General features: G+C 47.1%; 1 protein-coding gene across 1 annotated transcript; it reads left to right on the forward strand.

Annotated features, from left to right (window-relative positions):
- Positions 1-1,106: 1,106 nt before the first annotated feature.
- On the forward strand, positions 1,107-11,696 carry DDO (D-aspartate oxidase). The gene is given in 7 exon segments (XM_010402893.4): positions 1,107-1,294; positions 1,296-1,561; positions 3,901-4,007; positions 5,762-5,969; positions 6,165-6,273; positions 7,083-7,259; positions 9,769-11,696. Coding segments are annotated over 7 exon segments (1,608 nt in total). The 5' UTR covers positions 1,107-1,121; the 3' UTR covers positions 10,337-11,696.
- The last annotated feature ends 9,308 nt before the right edge of the window (positions 11,697-21,004 follow it).

A 21,004-nucleotide genomic window follows, 5' to 3' on the forward strand; every position in this document is an offset into this window, starting at 1 on the left:
CAATCAGGGCTGTGTTTGTTCTGTGCCAGAAGGCTGGCAGTCTCTCCCCAAACACCCAAATCATGACCTGCACTTTACCAAATACAATGTGTTCACCTTTGCAAAATACTTTAGGCCATAGAAGATTTTTTTTTCAATTACATTACTATTAGATTTGGTACCCCAAACCAGCTTGAATTTCCTGCATCCTCTTCTCAGGAAAAACACACCGGGAATTCCCTGAAACATTCAGACTTGTGCAAACATCTGTCACAAAATGTTTTGATCCAAATCATTCAAATTTGGCAAAGTTCTAAGAAATGAGCAGTAGAATCTCAGGAGGAGAAGTAGCAGGCAGTTTTAATCTTAGCTGGAACTGCAACCTCCATTTATATTTGTAGATTTCTATATGTGAAAGGATCCTCTCCAGAGCTATTGCAAATACCCTACAATGACTTCGAATAGTGCTCATTTTACAATCAATACAGCAAGCCCATCAACAATTTCATTTCTAAACAAGCAAACCTCTGTGCCTCTGCTGCCTTCCCTGTCTTAATCCCGTATTTTCAGAACACTCAGAAAAATCAAGCCATACTATAATTTGGGAGAATTATGTCTAGTTCCTTTCACCGTTGAAGGGAAAATCCTTTTTAAAAATACGTATCTTAAAAATCAGTGATGTGTAATGTATCATGGCTTTAGTTTTAAGAGCACAGCTAGACTGGGAGGCAAGAACAGTCCAACGTGTGTGCTGCGCACTGTTGCTGTTCATACAGATACCCTTTGGATGGCTTGCTGGTCTGAATTTAAATGGTTACAGCGAAAAGGCACCTGTTTGGAAGATCCATTGCAAACACTGTTCGACAGGGCTGGAGGGGAGTGGTCGGCAAACACTGTCCTGCTGCGTGTTCAGGGACGAATGCTCAGGCTGTCAAATATTAGCCAAAATATCCTGCCAACGGCAAATACCCTGGAGGCAATAAACCGGGGTATATGGCGTGCAATTTCATTCTAGCGATCCTGCAGAGAGGTTTGTTTTTGACAAACTCGTGTTTTTCTGCTGAAAACAGCCCTGCCCGGCCGCGCTCATTAGGGATTTGCGGTCTGGCAGGAGGAGCCCGTTCGTTCCTCACCGACCTGTGATGGCTGGAGTTCCCCTCCTGGCCGCTCGCGCGATTGCTCAAGCGCTGCGGCGATCCTCAGGCAGCTCCAGAAACACTCAGAACATAACTGCCTGTGAGGGAGGGTAAAGGACAATGTATTCCCTGCAGTACAGCGGGTCCACTTGGGCCTCCCCTGGAGGGAATATCAAGGGGAAAGTTCTGGCAGCCGGCGTTGGGCCTGGCCCCGGCAGAGCCAACGCGCGGCCGCGGGCGGTCCGGGAGCGCTGCCAGCGCCGGAGGCGGCCTGGGCACAAACAGCTCCTTCATCCAGCGGGGCGCCGAGCCGGGCCCCGGGAGCGCCCCGGGACGGGGGGTGCGGCAGCCCCCGCGCTTGCCCCGGCACGGCGCTCCGGCCGCTGCCCCGCGCTTCCCGGGAGGCCGGCTCTTCCAGGCGGAAGCGAGGGTCTCCTCCTCACCAGGTATCGCCTGCTACCCCCGCTTGGGTTGTTTCTAGACCGTACTTCTAGGTGAAGAAGTAAATGTTGGGCGCCGGAGCCCTTTTGCGGCCGAGGGCCGGGGAAGCACCCGCAGTGGCTGCGTGGGGAATTCCCGCGGGCAGATCCCATTTCCCGGAGCCGGGGCAGGGAGGGCTCAGCCCACACACCAGGGCAGGAGGGGTGAACCGCAGGGCTGAGCTGGAGGGAAGGTGCAGGATCGGAGCTTCTCCCTGCTCCCCCTCTCCCCGGCCCTGCGGGGAGCGAGGATCGCAGAGCGCCCGTTTGGGAGGAAAGCACGAGCATCGCTCGGTGTTTAGGTGCCCTTGGTGAAGGCGGCTCTTGCAGGTAGCTGATGCAGGGGTATACCTATCATCGCTTCGAAGGTGTGTCCCGTGCTTGCAAACAATCCACCTGAAGGAGGGGCTGAGGCCTCCTGGTAGCCCCGGGGTCCCCTCTGACAGTGGCTTTCTGTGGTGGCCTGTGAGTCCTGCTTTCTGGCAGCAGTGCTGTGTGTGCAGAAAGGCTGAGGGGATCCCAAGGAGCCTCTAGAGTCCTTTGTTCGGTGAAGAAAGATCATCCTCGCCTTTCTTCTGCAGCACTTCCTAAATCTCACAGGGCAGCCCAAAGAGCAGAAAAGGGACCAGGCCAGAGTCAAAAGGCCAAAATCAGGAGCTCCTCCTCAGCAAACACCTACGAATGGATCAGTCTTTGCCTGGAAAAACTCCCCTCTGGGGTCATTTGAAGGGAAGTAACACCAGGGGTGCTTGTAAACTGGGGAAGTGATTAAACAAAAGTGATCAACAAAAAAATTGAAGGGAAGAATTGTTCCACAGCAGGCACTGACAGGGACAGCGAGTGCATCTGCCCTGGTGGATGAGGAGCCCCTCCAGCAGCTCAGAAAGGCTTGAGCCTTTGCTCCCCAGTACCACAGCCTTCAAGCGATTCGAAATAGTGTTTCAGCACTTACTTATGATGAGAGTTAGTTTGAAGAAAAAAAACAAACCAAGGGCTTCAAATATAGCAGGTTTTGGTTTCCTCTAGTTACTTCCTGTTCTGACTTTTCTGCTCAACAGTTCAGCTGGGCTTTTTCCACTGTTTATTTGGGTGTGTAAATACGCTTATTTTCGTAAGCCAGCCAAGTTGCAACACAAGCTAAGGGCATCCAGCCTGCTGTGACCGTGGGCTGCAGCTGCAGCTGGCAGTGGATATGCACGTTCCTCTGTGTGTGCATGTGTGCGTGCTGGGGAACAGTGTATTTATCCATATTGGTCATGTTACCCACTGCCAGAATGACATGATGTGAGAGATGAAGGTTAGTGGCACATAGTGGTGACATACAGCTATTTGAGGCAAGAAAGAATAAAGACCCCCTTGTGTCACATGAGGCTGACATTGTCTCCTCAGCTGTGGGAGTTGGGAGGTGAAGTCGCATCACAAAATATCTCAGTATTTTAAAAAATAATTCATTCTGGCCTGGGAGAAGCAGGAGGGTGGCAGGGACATGAAACCTACATCAGGCAACTGGTGTCCTCATTGCTGGGGAATTACAGCTCCAGGTGACTCTCTCTGGCTTCTGTCCTGTGCTTTGGACACTATGAAGGGACACAGAGCTAAACAGTACCTGACACCATTCACCTTCCTCCCCAACAGCTACTGCAATTGATCTGCCTTTTAAATGCTGATTTTTGCAAAATGCTCTGGCCTGACTGAGAGGATGAGAAGTGTCACCCCTGCTGGGACTAAGCTGGGTTGCCACATCAGCTAAAAATAGTTTCTCCTTCTGTACCCCTTCCCAGCAAGATGCAGGCAGGTCATGCTGCCAGGGCAGAGCCATAGGTGGGCCTTGCACTCATAGTGGGGTCAGTGGCTCTGCAAAGCCCGAGCTGCACTCGCTCATAAGAGCTGTGTGTAGACTCTGCTTTGCACTCAGCTAATTTTTGGCGTGAAAGCTTGATGTGCTCCTGGACAGCAGCAGTAGGTGCAGGAAAAACAGTGCATTGAACCTGTCATGGCCTTCTGAGCAGCTCCCACAGGCTCCAGCACTGTCAGCAGCCCCTTCCTGCCCTCTCTGGATTTTGCAGCATAGGGATCAGTTAATGTCAAACTGGCTCATCTGCAAAAATCCCATCTGAACTGGGTAGACTTGTGAAACCTGAATCTCCACCAAGCCACAGCTCCCCTTTCTTCCCCAGGGACAGGGAGGTCAGTCAGGAAATTCGATCTCCATCGTGGTCCAAGGGCTTCAGCGAAGGAGAGTTGTGAGGGACAACTGAAAGCACATCTCTGGCAGGTGGATAATGTACCCATTGCATATGTTCCAGGGCAGCTGCAAAAGCAGGACTGTGCTTGTCCATGGACTGCTGGGAGGCTTGCTGGGCACTCTGAGAGCCACACGCCATTTCCACAGCTGCCAATTCTGAGTGAAAAGGTTTGTTCATAAAAATGTGTTTAGATACCTTTCTCAGTGCCAATTTTCCTAAGTAATTACAGGATTATTACCCAATTTCTTGTTACTAATATTCTTCCTTTCTTTCCCCTTCCCCTTCTCCCAGCATTTTTCCAGTCTGGGTTTCCAGGTGTCAGCCATGAAGGCCAGCAGTTCTGGTCCAGGGTCCGTTTCCCCCCCTACTGTGTCCTCTTTCTCCACTGTGTGGGCACTTCTGTAGTCAGCTTGTGAAAGAAGATGTGATAATTAACAGAAAGAAACTTAAGCGTTGCCCTGAGAGGAAGAAGACAGGTTGTAACAACCCTTGGCTGTGATGCAGAAGGAATGCAGTGACAGGCAACAGTGCCTGCTGCTCTTTCCCTTCTTACATAGCAGAGACATCAAATTTTAAGTAGTAAAACCTCAGGGGTAAGTGAGAAGCTGTGTGAACAGTTATGAGCAAGGATCTCATAAATAAACCTGACTTATCATAATTCTGCATGGTCTCTCTTGCCTAAATTTACATCAAAGATGTCAAAAGCCGCAGGAAGATGGTAAATCAGCCTGTCATTATAAGTGCAGGCACTGGTTTCCAGTAAAAGTTCTCAGAAAGCAATTAGCAAGGCTGGATTTCTACAGTCACTGATAAGCAAGCCCCGCAGGAGAAACCAGAACCATCAGGGCACAAAACTAAAGGTCTGTCTCACTCAGTATCCTCTCTGAGAGTGAATGTTGTAGCTATTTCAGGAGAAAATTAGTCATAGGCAGAGGAGATTCTCTCCCTACATCCTTGGTCAGATTTCGGCAGTAACCCATTGAAGGGGTCCCTGAGCCACCTGGTTCAAAGCTGCTAAAGGATTTATCACCTCTGAGGTTGCCCAGTCTCTCTCTTTTTGGGCCCATTTAGTCCTGGCTTTGGGGAGTTTGCAAGGTGCACTGAGCTGCGTGGTTCAGTTCTGCTTCGTGCCTTCACCAGTGTAAGACCTGAGCTGGCCATGGCCAGGAGCACAGGCTGGCACCTCACTGGGATGGGCAACCAGGTGATTGTCAACCAAGAGCTGTGTGCCACTCCCCACGACAGGTGCCAGCTCTGAAACTTGCCCAGGACAGGGGAAAATAGAGACACTGCAGTTCCTGGAGTAGCAATCAGCAGATGAAGATTCTGAGGAGTGGACCACCATGTGCTGCTGAGAGAGCGTGGCGGCCTTGGATGCCCACGAATCTGTCCAAGGCAGTGGGTCATGCTGGCAGGTACAAGGACCAATGAACTGGAGACCTCCAGTGTGATTTGCTTCTGCTGCCCAGGCACTGACAGTCCTGCTGTCACTGCTGGAGATCCCAATAGTCAAGTAACCTTTTTGCTTATGGTGCCAAAAAAGCCAGTTTCAGGTGTCAGTTTCTATTGTGTCAGGTGCAAAAGGCACCTGACACAATAGAAAACTAGATGGGTGCCTCACTCCCTCAGGTTTTATTGTGGAAACCTTCTCCAAACCAGCCCAAACACCAGTGGTGCACATGCAGATCACTCTCTGGTGCTGAGGATGAGGTAGTGGCTGTTGAAATACTTCTCAAAACTTTGTTGTCATATCAAAGGCTGATGATTTTTTTAATCCTCACCATAGTCCTGGTTGTATGCAGCAGTTGGCCTTCAATCATTTGTCAGGGAGGGGGGTTATGTTACATCTCGTGTGGGTGTTTCATAGCCTGATACTCGCCCTGGATAATAGTGACATGTGATATGTTGTTTCCAAATGCAGGTAGCAACCTCTCTCCTCTGTCTCTGCATCCTGGAGATGGCCTCACCCAAGGTCGCTGTGGTGGGGGCAGGAGTCATCGGCCTGTCCACAGCACTGTGCATCACAGAGACTTGTCCCAGCTGCTCCGTGACGGTCCTTTCGGACCAGTTCAGCCCCAACACAACGAGTGATGTGGCAGCTGGGATGCTCATCCCTCACACCTACCCAGGTTTGTTTAATTCAGGGCAGCACTGCCCATGGCACCTCATGCAGCTGTGTCCAGGTGTGGAATGATGTGTAGAGGCTCAGGAAGAAAAGTGCCTTGACCTGTGTTCCCTGTCTGTCCCATATCCTTGACACTCATTTGTATTCTTCTCTTCATTGCATTATTCCTCTCTGCACGTTTGGTTTTGTTCGCATGCAGACACACCAATCCACAGGCAGAAGCAGTGGTTCAAAGAGACCTTCACTTACCTTTTTACCATCAGCAACTCAGCCGAGGCATCAGAGGCTGGCATTCACCTGGTCTCTGGGTAAGAACAGCCCCCAGGGCAACTTTTGGTACATTTGTGCTGTGTTCTGGAGCAGGCAGACAGGTTTTCCTTGCTAGAATTCAGGGATATTCCCTTCAAGGAATAGCTTTTATGTCCATATTCCCAAGAAACTGCATTGTAGCTGCTCCCCTATTATGTACTTTTAGGCAAAATTCAGGCATAGGTATGCACAGAAAGCCCACTCAAGTCTGAACGGCATCAAATGTCTTTTAACTACTGATGTTTTCCACTGTCACCCACCAGTTGTTTGCAGCAGGGGTCATCTCCATAGGGATGGGACTGCAGGATCCTCCAGCTTCAGCAGCTAGGTACAGGGATTCAGTTGTGGGCTGTGTGTTGCGGGTATTTTATGCTGCCTATGACATACACAGAAATTTGCCTCTTGGGAGTATTGAGACTGAACACTCTGTAGCTTTGTGGATACCCAAGGAATGGTGAACAGGTGTGCAAGTGACCCCACTAGGTCCAGCCAGGTGTCTGCAGTTGTGGTGGGGACACTGTTTGAGGGAACTCTGTACATACACTATTGCTGGAAGGGCCCTTTGCAGTTTATTTACCCTGGTGTGCTACCCTTAAGCTCAGCTATGCCAACCCCCTGCCTGTTTGCCCAGACAGGTACTGCAGGAGCAGGCAGCAATGTTTCCCCATTGCTGTTAACCTTGCAGAGCTGGACTGATGGGAGGAAACAGGTTCCTGAGCTCCTGGGTTTGTGCTAAGATTGCCATGACACATAACATGGCGGAGCATTAGCAGTGAAGTTTTCCGTCTTTTCCTCTGTCTCTTTTTAGGTGGCAGGTCTTTAAAAGCACTCCCAAGGAAGAGTTACCTTTCTGGTCAGATATTGTGCTGGGATTTCGACCAATGTCCGAGGCAGAACTCCAAAAGTTCCCGCAGCACCGATTTGGTCAGGCCTTTACGACACTGAAATGTGACTGTCCACCATACCTGCTGTGGCTGGAGAAAAGGTTGGTTTTGCTGAAGGCTGGGCATGCAGGGGGAAACCCTGGCAGAGGGACTGGAGGCAAGACAGGATCTCCTTGAGAGCCTTAGATTTGAACAAAACTGGAAAAAGGCTGGTTTTCACTGGGGAAAATACAACAAGCTCTTCTTTGGGGAGAAGTACAGGAAATAAATACCCAACTTTCCTAAAATGTGAAAGGCCCCATTTACGCAATGTCCCCTTTCTCCCAGTGTGTCTGTACAGTGGGGCTTGGAGTGTGAATGTCCCTGGGTATAGGACCAGCGTAGCCACAGGGGCCATGCTTGGCCAGCCAGACCTTGAAGGTACATCAGGAACCTGCCATGTTCTGAGAAAACATTTGGCTGCTCCACATTTGCCAAACTTCCCAAATAATATCCCTCTGTTTTTGAAGAGACATCCAGCCCCTGAGAGAATAAGCATGTCTACGAAGGTATCTTACTGTCAAGACTTTGCACTTACGAAGTAGCCGAACCAATTAATCTCAAATTTTTTCAAAAATTGGAGGAATTTCTTCATCCAGTTAGGTGAAAAAAACCCCAAAACATTAAACAGCACCATTGTAACAAATCTCTTGAAAATATTTGGCTGCATAAGATGGGTGATGCACTCACTCTGAGGAGTTGTGGCTTCAGAGTTCATGTCTGGATTGACATCAAAGTTAGAAAATCTGCCAATTTCTAAGTTTTCCCCAAATACATGGATTTTGGAGAACTGTAGGAGAGACAGGATGCAGATCTAAAAAGGCTTTGACACCTGGGATAAGTTTTTAATCCAAATAAGTACCTCTAAAGTGAGCAAATGGCTGTATCTGCTTGAGAGAAAGCGATAGGCTGCAAGCTGATTTGGGGTTAAGTAAAGAGATGTGTACTGACAACAAGGTAAAAATTGCCAGCTCAGCTGGTTACTGGATGCCTTTCATCACACTGCAAAATGTGAAAAAGCATTTCTTGTAGCAGCCAGGCGGGCTGGGAGTTCTCCTGTGGCACCAGTGCCATGTGAGGTCTGTGCCATCTACTCGGTACACATGCTCTGTCGTGTTTCATTGCCTAACTGAAGCAAATTTCTGCTGCAGGACAGCTAAGTTGTACAACCCATTTAGTATCTGCCATGTGATTTCTGCTCCCTCCTCGTTCCTGCTGTAGTCTTCTTATTTCTCAAAGGATGTAGTCTAATGAAGTGATCAAGCTCTTTTATTTTTTTCTTCTCCATGGTGATGAGAAGTGAGAGAATATTAAACATGTAACTAATTCTCAAACCCCTAGTGACCTGAGCAGTATTTATAGACCAGTCTCCTGGCAATCCACAAGGAAAATTGTTGTTGTGCTCACCTTGCTTTTCCAAAAATAGACTTCTGGAATTTTTTCCTGCTTAATTGCCTGAATTAGGAGTTTTCAACAGGTTTTTCATTGGTGTATTTTTTATGGCATGATGACAGAGTACCAAATACAACACTTACGACCTCTCCCTACAAGTTGCCCAGCCACAGCTGCTGCACGAGGTCTCCCCTGTTCTTCCCAGCCAGCTTCAGTGCCCTGCTACATCAGGCCCCAGAGTATCAACTATGCCCTGGATTCTTGGCTAACTCTTTGTGGGAAACCACTGCCTTTATAGTGAGGTTGATGACTTTGCCAGCTCCTAGAATGTTGCAGAGGATGGGATTTTCCACTTAGTGCATCACAGACCTGTCTCCTGATTTGCTTATGCTAAAACCCCCAGTGAAAACCCCCAGCAACGAGATCCAGCTGACAGCGTGCAGTGACTCCATCTCATACCAGTGATTTTCCACAGGGAAGGGCTTCAAAATTCAGGCAAGTTCAGGAGAGGATTTGGCTTGAAATTGAGCTCAAAAGTGAACCTCAAGAAGAGGTGACTTTCACTGAAGAGCAGACATGCATGTTTAGTGCTCTGAGCCATCCTTGGTGACTCTAGCTGCTGCTCCAGAAGGTTATGGGTTCACTGGGGGTCCTGTGCCACATCTACTCAGCCTTAGTGCAGATCTTAGGGCTTGGCACATGGCACTAGATGGCTATGTGGCTCAGGAGGTGAGTTGGGAATGAATGTGACAGCACATAACAGGCACATTAAAAGGGGTGTACTACAATAGCTCTGCCACTAGCATGAGCAAGTTGGTAAATAAATTTGTTGTTTCCCAGCTTGCTTGGGTTGTTAAAGCTTGGTACTGTTACAGAAATGAATCGAGACCATGAGGACCTGAATGTTTGCCTAGGGTCTGATGCCAGACCCTTCTCTAAAACTGCTCAACTTGCTGTACTTTTTCCAGCCCAACCAGGCTAAAAAATACCTTTGGTCAAATCAGACAAATCACAAACAGAACCCCCATGGCATTTTCTTTGCTTTTTGTCCCATCTGTTGTTTGGTTCTGATCAGTATGTAAAGGCAAAGGCAACATATCTCATTTACTTAATGTTCATAATAATAACGTAAGGGCTTAGGGGTTTCTTTTCTGCCTCATTTCTGGAGTCTTTTTGCAGGTTGAAAGCAACTGGCACCCAGATGTACACCAGGAAAGTAGCAGATCTGTGGGAGCTGCACAGCAAATATGACATTGTTGTCAACTGCACAGGCATGGGAGCCCACCAGCTGGTGGGGGACAAGCAGCTCTTCCCTGTCAGGGGACAAGTACTGAAGGTTCATGCTCCGTGGGTGAAACACTTCATCCGGGATGGGGATGGCTTAACTTATATCTACCCAGGGATGCACAGGGTGACACTGGGGGGAACCAGGGAAAAGGGGAGCTGGAGTCTCTCCCCTGACCCTGGCACTACTAGAGACATCTTTGACAGATGCTGCTCCCTTGAGCCCTCACTGCAGGGAGCTCACGATATCGAGGTGAAGGTGGGCCTGAGGCCATCCAGGCAGTGTGTGAGAGTGCAGAGAGAGGTTTTGAGCCAAGGAGGAGTTAAGCTCCCAGTGGTCCACAACTATGGGCATGGGGCAGGTGGCTTTTCAGTGCACAGGGGCACAGCCAATGAGGCTGCTCACCTGGTGGGAGAGTGCATTTCTGCTCTGCAGGGCTCCTCATCGAGGGCCAAGCTTTGAATCCCAGAGGCTCCTTTTCCATTTACAGCTAGTGCTGCATCTCCTAGTAGCAGCTTGGACTTTTACTCCATTACTGGATGGAAGGGAACTAAGTCAACAGCTTGTTGCAGTGCAGATGCTCAGTGGTATCTTCTGCCGCCTGGGAAAGACATGATGTGTTGATCCAAGTATTAGTCCAGCTGATCATCTCCTCCATCTGGCATTGTTTCTGCCCTGGGTATTTGTCCTAGCCTCTTGTGAAGGAGAAGACAAGGTACATAAATACTCTTCACATAATAGGGATCAGATTGGTGTGGTATAATACAAATAACATCAATTTAGCATTTCTGCATCTTCATCTAAAGGGTAGCTGATGCAGTAGGCTCAGATTCAGTAAAAATCAGTTATCTCCGCTTGTACCAAATCTAATCTAGAATTGCCCTTGCTTCTGCCATTTTGCTAACAAATTTTATCATTGTCTGTATGATTTAGAAGGAAAAGAAAACCCCACACAGTGCTGCATTACAGTGCTTCAGGTCAGCTGTTACAGAAAGGAGTGTTAGTTCACTCTCACACACAGTGACCAGGCAAGTGTGATTTTAAGAGCAGGTCTGTTATACTGATCACTGCATTTGCTCACATTGCACCTCAGGGAACTTAGTTTCTCCTAATATTGCCCCACATGAGCTACAGTTTTGTGCATCTTCTCTTACACTTGTTTGCAAATCTCTTTTTTTTCCTTCAAGGCCCTCAGATTTTGCTCTCAGACACCAATGATTTTCCCCCAGCCCCTCCCCTCCTCCCCCACACAGCAACATTGATATGGCCTTTGTTCTACAGGAGAGGACCTTTCAGAGTGGGCTTGGGAATGCAACATCCCTTTTCTACTTCACAACAACACTGTCTGCTTTCCTTACAACCTCTGATATTAATAAATTGGAGACAAACCAACAAGGATTATAACACCAGCATCAGTTTCATAGAAGAGCCATTTAAGACTAGATAAACACTCTAAAGAAAAATTTGTCTGTAACTGGACATGAGCAAGCTCCTCTGCTGTAAGAAAGCTGAGTCACCAGAGCCCAGACCCTCTCACTCCATGGCAGAGGCTCTGTTGGGCTTTACACTCCCATCAGCAGTTCAAGCCCTTTGATGTGTCTGAAGATAATCACTCCCCAAAATTGGATCTTACCGTCAAAGTACAGGTCTGACTCTGAGTGATTAAACGACTCATTAAATCTTAAATGGCTCACTTGAGAGTGTTATCATCCTTTTTTGTCTAGCTTTTTTGTCCATAGAGTTATAAAACCATTCAAAATCCTTCAATAATTTCAGTTATTAAAATTAACTGATAAATAAAGTTCTAATAATGGAGCAAAGATCATTTTTGTAGTGTTTCCTTTCATAAGCAAGGGATTTTCTTTAATTTGGGATGGCCTGACAGGGCCAAGAAAGGCCACATTCAGCCATGGCTGCCAACTCCTGCTGTTTTCAGGGGGGATGAGGACAGTTACCATTTGCAAGGGACAGCTGTCAGAAGAAACATAACCAAATTAAATTATAGGTCAATAAGCGCCTGGGACCAGCCTAAGCCAGCCCTGCCTTCAGCAGCCTTGTCCTCTTTTTCTAGGCTCTGAAGGCTAATTTTGCATTCCCCCCTTCGTCCCCCCCATCTGTCCTTTCCAGTGGTATGAGAGGGCAGAGCTGCTGCTTTTGGCAGCAGTGTTGGCATAGGGCTTGTCAAACTGCAGCTTTGTCCTGAGCTAACACAGAACATAAAAATACATGGAAAAAGAACATAAGAATGGGCTCTTTTTTCTTAATCTTTATTTTAAGCTTAAAAATAGCAAACAGTGTAACTTATCCTGGAGCAAGAAACACTACTAATGCTAATAGGGTGATCATAGCCCCATAAGAAACCAAAGCTGTGCTTGTGCACGTCTTCTCTGCAGGGTGATGGGGTTTCTTCTAATCTACTTCTAAAAATTGTCTGGTTGATAAAGTGTCAGAATAGGTTCAGCTACAAAGCTCATCAGTCTGATGTCCTAGCTCTGCTCATGGCCAGCAGGGGGGACAGCCACTTCTGGTCTAGGGTCTTCCTCACCTGAGGGGTAGCTTAGTGTTTCAGATGATTTATCTTCCACAGAGTTGTTGACTTGCTTCTAAAAACATGTATGGTGCTTCTGTATTCCCCAACATCCTGTGAAAACAGTTTCTGTAAAGGGAGAAACTTCTTTGTCCAGGAGCAGAGCTTGTTGCCTTCATCTTTGTCTTGAACCTGAAAACATCATCTGATGCCCCTTTCCTGCATGTTATGAGAGGCAGTGACTCCATGGCCCATTCTCCATGGCCCTTTTTGAGTTTATAAAGTTCCACCATACTCCCTCTCAGACTTTTCTTTCCCACCTTGAAGAATCTTGGTTTACATAATACATAATTGTCTCACTTTCACAAGCCCTGATCCTCGTGGGGACATATCTGTTGGGGGGGACAGCACAGTAAAGCATAAGCTATCCAGGAGGTTCCTTCTCCAGGTGATAGAGCAGCCAGCAAGGAGAGGTGCTGTGCTGGACCCTGCTCTTGCCAACGAGGAGGGGCTGGTGTCCCAAGGGAAGACATTTCTCAGGGGTCAGTATTGGAGCTGGTGCTGTTTAAAATCTTTGTCAGTGACACGGACAGTGAGACTGAGTGCACCCTCAGTGAGTTTGCCAATGACACCAAGCTGAGGGGTGCAGTGGACACGCTGGAGGGCAGGGATGTCATCCAGAGGGACCTTGGCAGGTTTGAGAGGTGGGACTGTGCAAATCTTGTCAAGTTCAACAAGGCCAAGTGCAAGGTCCTGCACCTGGGTCAGGACAATCCCAAACAGAAATACAGGCTGGGTGGAGAATGGACTGAGAGCAGCCCTGAGGAGAAGGACCTGGGGGTGTTGGTTGAGGAGAGGCTCAACATGACCCAGCAATGTGCACTCGCAGCCCAGAAGGCCAACTGTGTCCTTGTCTACATCGAAGCAGCGTGACCAGCAGGTTAAGGGAGGTGATTCTGCCCCTCTGCTGTCGTGAGACCCCACCTGGAGTGCTGCATCCAGCCCTGGGGACCCCAACATAGGAAGAATGTGCACCTGCTGGAGTGAGTCCAGAGGAGGCCATGAAGATGGTCAGAGGGCTGGAGCACCTCTCCTATGTACATAGCCTGAGAGAGCTGCAGTTGTTCAGCCTGGAGAGGAGACAGCCCTGGGGAGACCTTACAGCACCTTCCAATACCTAAAGGGGGCTTACAAGAGATTTGGAGAGAGACTTTTTGCAAGGGCATGTAGTGATAGGAAAAGGAGGAATTGCTTTAAAATGAAAGAGGGTGAAATTAGATTAGAGATTCTTCGCTATGAGGGTGGTGAGGCCCTGGCACAGGTTGTCTAGAGATTGTGGGTGCCTTATCCCTAGAAGCCTCCGAGGCCAGGTTAGATGGGGCTTTAAGCAATCTGGTCTAATAGAAGGTGTCCCTGCCCATGCCAGGAGGTGGAACTAGATGATCTTTAATGTCCCTTCCAACCCAAACTATTCTATGACTTTATGATCTCTCTTCCCTTCATAATATGTTAAAATGCTTTATTAATAAGCATTTAAGTGGCAACCTAGCTCCAAGATACCTGTCCTGAGCGGTAGTAGCTGTTTCAGAGGCATTGTTGAGGCTGGACAGTGAGGCAGTCTTTCTCCCAGGTCAGCCAGGTGTTTTTCTCTGCTGTTAGCTACACTGATTTTCATCTGCTGTTACTTTGAGCAAACTCATGAGATAGTTTTTGCAGCTCCCTGAGGCAGTTTGCATTTTACTACCTTGAATAAACTGGTACCACCAGCAGATCAGTCATTTGTCTGACTCATAGGTCTGTGGATGAATACTGGCCCCACCATGATTCCTCTAAGATGCACTTGGTTGCTTCTCTCCACTGTGAAGAATGGATGATTTATCCTTACCTCGTCTCTCTATCCTTTATGCAGTTGCTGACTCATGAGAGGGTCTTCCCTCTTGCCCCATGCCAGGATTAGCTTCTTAATGGGTCCTTGGTGACAGATGTTATTAAAGGCTTTCCAGAAGCTGAGCAGATCATACTGAGCAGATTGCTCTCATCTGCAGCCTCACAGTTTCCTCTGAAGCTGTCAGAAGGTGGTGGAGCACAGCTTCATAGGTTCTCACTGCAAAACTTTGCCAATTCTCCCCTCAGTCTGTGTCTCTCCTTGCAACTATTCTGTTACTATGGCTTTTGCTGTTTCCCTGCCACAGGTGTCAGATTTGGTGGCTTGCATTTCTCTAGATCCCTTACAGCACTTAAAAGAAGACAGTATCACATGCCATCCTCTTTTTTCTTCAGCCGTTTTAAGTAAAAGCTTATACACTGGCTCTTACAGTGCAACAATTTCCATTAGCATTCCTTAAAAACCCACAAGTGAGTAGCATCTGCTTTTCATGAATTTGTTACTATCCCTTGCATCTACTTGTTCTAAAGCCTCATCTAATGACCCTTCAATCTGAGGCAGCTTCCCTGCATTATCCCTTTAACAAATGGTTCTGCTGTGGGAATTTCACTCAGCTTTTCTGCACTGAATGCAGGCACAAATAATCCGTTTAGCTGATGTGTTAGGATGTGTCTTCTCTCAAACTCCTTTGCTATCCTGACTGCACACCCTGGTCACCTGCAGAACCCTCCAGCAGGCTCCCTGCTTCTGCTAGGATAGAGGAGGCTTTTGTCTAGTAGCAAGTTTTTTCCTCAAAATATTTTTTTAGTCTTCCTTTCTGTTTCTGCTTTTAATCTGACAGAGTTCATGTCCTTTTCCTTATTTGGAGGAGATCTATTTTTGTTCTTTCCCATGTAACTTTTATCATGCTATTACAATGACTCAGTAATTATCATCCTTCTGAAATATGTCTGATATTTGAATACCCTTATATAAAAATTGAGGATTGTAAAGCTGTATCTTATTTTCACATTTATAGCAAATAGAAGCAAACATACATTCAGCCTGATTGCTCCATCTCCTGTGCCCCATTAAAAGGGGCTTTATTTGTCCAGATTACGCTTTGCTTTTCCTCCTTATTTGTGGTTATAAAGAGGTCAAAATTGCACCTCTAATGAAATGCCTTCATGGTCCCCTGCTCCTCTCTTCCTCCTCACTTCCTCCTCATTTCCCACAGTCTCTAGCTTGGAATTCCTTTTTAAATCTTACTCCTTCTCACAGAGGTTTTCTCCCTGGCTAAAGTCATGCCACACAAAGATTGAGCATTCTATTCAGAAACCTCATCTTTTTGTTCCAGAAGCTTTCAATTTGCCAAGAATAAGTCCTAATATTTTGGGAATAACCAAACATCCTTCCATTATGCTTCCCTAGGCATGGAAAATTTAAATAATCTAGAATATATCCTAGATACATAGTGATGCTGCCCAGTGCCAGCTATACACCCGCCCACAAAGGGGAGTCACACTATTTCAGTGCCTTCAGGCCAGCTCACTGACACTGACTGCTTCCAGGCAGCTGAAGCCTGAAGTTTGTTGAGATGAGTCCTGTCTTGTTTCTGCTACCCAGCCCCGGGTGTCAGTCTCCAGCAATATTTCATCAGCCATCCCTGCGTTTCTGCTCCTCACCCAAGACTCTTGCCAGTAGCTGAAGCAAAGATGTGGCCTCTGTTACCTCTCCAGCTCCAGCTGAAGCTGAGCTGGCAGCTGAGGAATTTTCAAAACTCCATTTTGATCTTAAATCTGTCTGTGCTGCCGCATCAGCTCTGTAGTTTTAATCTGGAATCACAGAATAAGTGTCAGAGAAACACTCACACATGGGAGAGGATTAACAGTGGAAGGTTCATTAAACCTCCCTGACCTCCCCGTGCTGATGAAAGGTGTCCTTAAAGAAAGACTTAGCTGTCACCTGTGCAAAGCATTTTATCCCTGTGCTGTTCATTAAGCCCATGCGTGTCTGGACATAAGTTATCCAAACTTACATTGAGTATTTCCTTCTTATCCACACTTTCTGATCTACATTGAAGAGGCACCCCTGGCAGATGGCAACCAATCTGTCACACTCACATGGAACTTCAAAGGTGTAATAGTGGGATAGAAAGAGAACGATTATATTTTGAGACATTTTTATCAATCCTTGCGATTCCAGACAGCAGATGGGATGTATGATGGACTTTAGAGCTTGAGCACAAAATAATAGCTTCCTGCAACAGGGAATTTTGTTGATTTCCTTCACAGAAACAGTGCCATAAAGTCATATTGTCTCGATAGACAGGCTTTTGACTCTGTTTAAAACAATTTTGTGAGAAATACAGGAAAATTGGCCTTCACCATTCATTACCATTCTCTTGCAGTCGAGAACTATTTGAGATAAACTGCAAAATGGCTAGGAATAAATGTAACAATTAGAGATAACATCATGGCCTGGACCGAGATTTTCATTGTTTTCACAGCAATCAGGTGACTATTGTTAAGTTGTCCGCGGCTCCAGTTTATCCTGCTCTATTCCCCAGTTTCCACCAGAGGGCGATGTTGGATCAAGCAATTGTTGAAAAAAACCCGCAAACTCCATCTCAAGGAGCAAATGGGGTGATGCTTAATTCAGTGGAAATCTGGGTGCCTGTCGGGCTCCCATATACGTACAAGGCTTGGGGGACTTGGGTACTTCAATACAGCTTTAAAAATCGATCGTGGATTTATGGAGAACACTTTAAAAAAGTACAATAAAATGTGAAGGTAGCAGTGTACCAGAAGCTGTTGTTAACAAAAAAATAAGGAATTATTATAATAATAATAATCCTAGGCAAAGCTGCTGCTACGGCAACATGTCCCAGAGCTTTTACCCCACCAAAGACTGGAGAGGAAACCACTGTCTTGGGTAGCCAAGTGTCCTCAGTTCCTCATGTTGTGGGTTCTTGGGGTCCCCCAGCTCCTCAAGCTGTGCCTGGGCCGGACATCCTGTGGGGCAGTCCCTGTGTGGCTGCAGCCTGGTCCATGTGTCCACTGGCTCCTGGCCAGGCTCCTGGTGAGCCCAGACACCACTCTGGGTGCTCAGCTATTAGAAACTACCACTGCTTCAAGACCTGAAGTGGACTGGTTTCTTTCTGGGAATTTTCTCCTCGTGTCTGTTTTTCTCAATGAAGAAGTAAAAATTACATATTTTGGAGAAAGAGTAGCAGACGTGAGTCAAAACCCAGCCTTACTAAGAAAGGGAGGGGCTAGGGAGAAAAGAAAGGGGGAAGAAACTTTTCTGAATGGTATTTCCAAAAGTAAAAGCAGTTTCAAGGGAATATATTTCCTGTGTTTTGCTTTCATCCTTTGAGACTGTCTCACACCACTGAGAGCAGCCAGCACTAGGGGAGTACTGCCCCACATCACTTTGCTCTGTTCCTGTTAATGTCCATTACCTACCACGAGGACAATATATTTTCCAGACAGTAAGAGGTATGTACCATGTGCATCACATGCTGTGCTCCCACCATTGTCGTATCTCCTGCCTTTTGATTCCCCTTCTCCAAAATCCCGGTCAACCAGCTGATATCTGAGCCTTACATCAGCCTTTCCTTCAATTTGTGAGCCAAACAGAGGAGGGGAGGTTTGTTTATTTTCTGTGTCATCAGAGAGTTAAGCAACTGAGCCAGCTGTCGGTGTTTCGGAAGCACCTATGTGTGAACCTTCAGTCATAATTTTGGCTAAAGTGAAGCTCTGAAAAGCAACCGTTCCCTGAGGGAACACACCAGAGCCATGGAGGGACCCTCGCTGTCACACAAATGAATGATTTAGGTTGCTTAAAGAATCACCATCAAATGTATTAGTGAAAACAAACTTTAATATGCATTTGCAAAAGTGAGGCAAAGTTCGATGACAAGGCTTACTCTAATACCTACTGCATGGATAATATATATAGAGGAAAACCAAATTAGCATCAATTTAGAGTGATTTATATGGAGGCCAGGGATGTAGAAAGGGGTAAGGAAGGAAAGATTAAGGGAGACTCTCTGGTTGGTCTTGAGATTCAGAGTGGACTCCCTTGCTTTCCAAACTGCTTCTCAGAAAGGTTCCCACATATGGCTGGATCCGATCTTAGGCTCAGACGTGGTCAATTGTTTATGTCTAAAGGATCTAGAAGCACTTAAATATTAGATTAACCAAGGATCAACTCTAAACAGCGATAACAGTTATGGATTCAAGATAATAACACGTATACTATATTTGCTATTGGGTGTCCAAGTCAAGGCACACACGCAGATATGTGTATGCAAATGTACAAAGGTAATACACACACAGGCATGGATATGTAAAGTATAAGTACACAGGTATATGTATTAAAACATTCCCCTCAAGAATCAGTGAAACATGTCTAATGCCTTTTTGGCATTTCTTAATGGGGGCGAGGTGGGGTATTGAGGCTCGAGGAGTGGGATATCAGTCCAGGTTCTGTTGCCAGGTGACGCTTCTCTGAATTCCGCATACTTGAGAGTTTGGGCACTCTGAGAGGCATCCCAGAGAGAGGGAAATACTGATGCAGCCCACTGCAGTCCAGAAGAGCTCAAAGGGTCTCTCTTAGGACCACGTTTTTAGGGCTGTGAGATGGTTGTCTTAAGCCCTTGATATATTTTCATCCTAGCTGCAATCTGGGTTAGTTGTTACTGGAATTTTTGAAATTCCAGTGAGGATGGTACTGTCCCACTTGAGCTACATTTCAGATAAGGAACATTCCAAGGCTGTCAGGGGATGACTGATTATTCCCTCTGTCATCTCCCACCTACGTGAGGCAGCAGGAGTTCCTGGTACGGTCAGTACTGCCACCCACCTTAGCTTTCCAAGAGTTCCCAGTATGATCAAGAGATGCTTCCCCACCAAGCTCCTGTGGAAAGGCCTGAGCAGGAGCGGGGGAGGGATGAACCAACACACTCACACTTGCTTTCCTCCTTGCCAAACAAGTGCATGGTTGGGCTTCAAGGAGATGAAGCCTCTCCTCTGAACAGACCTTGCAGCCTCGTGAGCCAAATGATTTCTTGGTCAGTGGGACAGCTGGTCTCCCTCCTTTGAGCATTTGAAGAACTGGATTTGAGCTTCTCACATCCCATATTTCTGTGACTACAAGAAGAGCAATCCCACTTTTAGGTGCACTTCCAATGAAAAAGCTCAAAGGATATTTTTGAAATAAAGGAGCTGAGACAGCTGAACTCCAGGGAAAGACTCCAATAAACAACCCACATCTCTACAGAGGTAAAGACCCTGAGAAGTGCTGGCTACCCTGCTTCTGAAAATTCCTCTGTAAGCCTGGCTGGGCACCCTTTTTCTCTGTGGTGAGTGTATCTGCACAGTGTCAGCACTCCAGGAATAATCATAGGACGAATTGACATAGAGATTTTCAGCAGGATAATTGCCTCAAACAGAAGCTTTTTCTGGCATTTAATGGGCCTCTTAAGTGAACGGCAATAAACTCTATGTGAACAGATGTTTTCCCTCTTTTTCGTCCTTTTGCATCTCATCCATAATTATGCACTAAAATGTTCTTGTCTGGGTTGCTGAGAGCAATCTTGTTGCTGTTTGCCTTTGTAGCGTAAGACGGAGCACTTCAGCACAAAGATTGAGTAAAAAGCCCTGGATTCCTAAAGGCTCTCGTCATTATACATCAGTGATCATCTTCTTTCCTTTGCATTAAGTCTGAGGGAGGAGTGAGAAGTTAAGGGGAAAATTTGCCTCTTTTAGCTGCTGCTCTGCATGTCCCAGTGTTGGGGTGTCCTCCTGCAGGTGTTGGTGCCCTGGGCTCCACCTGCAAGCTTCTTTTGTTTGCCTGGCTTCTGGCATTGACCCAGCTACTGCTCAGGAGAAGCCACAGCTTCACCTTTGCCTTGCAGGGGAGGTAAGTGTCCTCTGAGACGCTCCTCCCCACTCTGTGCTGACTGGACCATGGGGAGATGGCAGAGCAGGCTTTCCTCTGTAGCTGCTGGCTCTGCCTCCAGCCTTGCCAACAGGAGAGAAGCAGGCACAAAGCAAGCTCTGCAAAAAAGCCCTTATGCTTTCAGAAACATGTACTTCGTCTCCTGACAGAGTACAAAGAAATGACCTTGTTCCCGAGGAAATTCAATACATTCTGGTGAAGGGATCTCCTCCTAACAAGGAGCCTGTGAGCAAGCCAGGAGCTGGGGCACAGCCACAAGCATTAGCCCGGCCGAGTGTTCCTCGCTGGAAGCGATGCCGGTAGAGGCGCCTGCATTGTCACAAACCCGCTCTGTCCTTCCCAGTGCATCTTCGAAACATCCGACTGGCCTTTGCTTCCCACATCCCCAGCTGAGGATGGAGGCAGACATGCTGCAGGGAGGCACATGCCAAAAGGATGAGCCCTGTGGTAGCACCTAACCTACATACAAACTCTTGGCTAAGGAGGTTATCCCACTTCGGATCAGTACTGGTGTCTCTGCATCATTGATGCTGCTCCGCATGACATTGAGGGCAAACTGCTTGGAAAAGAGCCTGCGGGAAGAACACTGAGTTTTATCCTCACCGTCTGCTCCTAGACAGGCTGCTCAGCTGCAGGGGAGCTGTGGTATCTTTTCTGCTGAGGGCAGACCATTTCTCTCCTCCTTGTTATGATTGTAACTAAGACTTTAAAATGCAACCAGATGGTGGAGAGGATTGGCTGACCACATGGTAATTGTTTAAAAAACCAACCT

The sequence above is a fragment of the Corvus cornix genome, chromosome 3 (genome assembly GCF_000738735.6).
Source record: "Corvus cornix cornix isolate S_Up_H32 chromosome 3, ASM73873v5, whole genome shotgun sequence".
Lineage (NCBI taxonomy): Eukaryota > Metazoa > Chordata > Aves > Passeriformes > Corvidae > Corvus > Corvus cornix.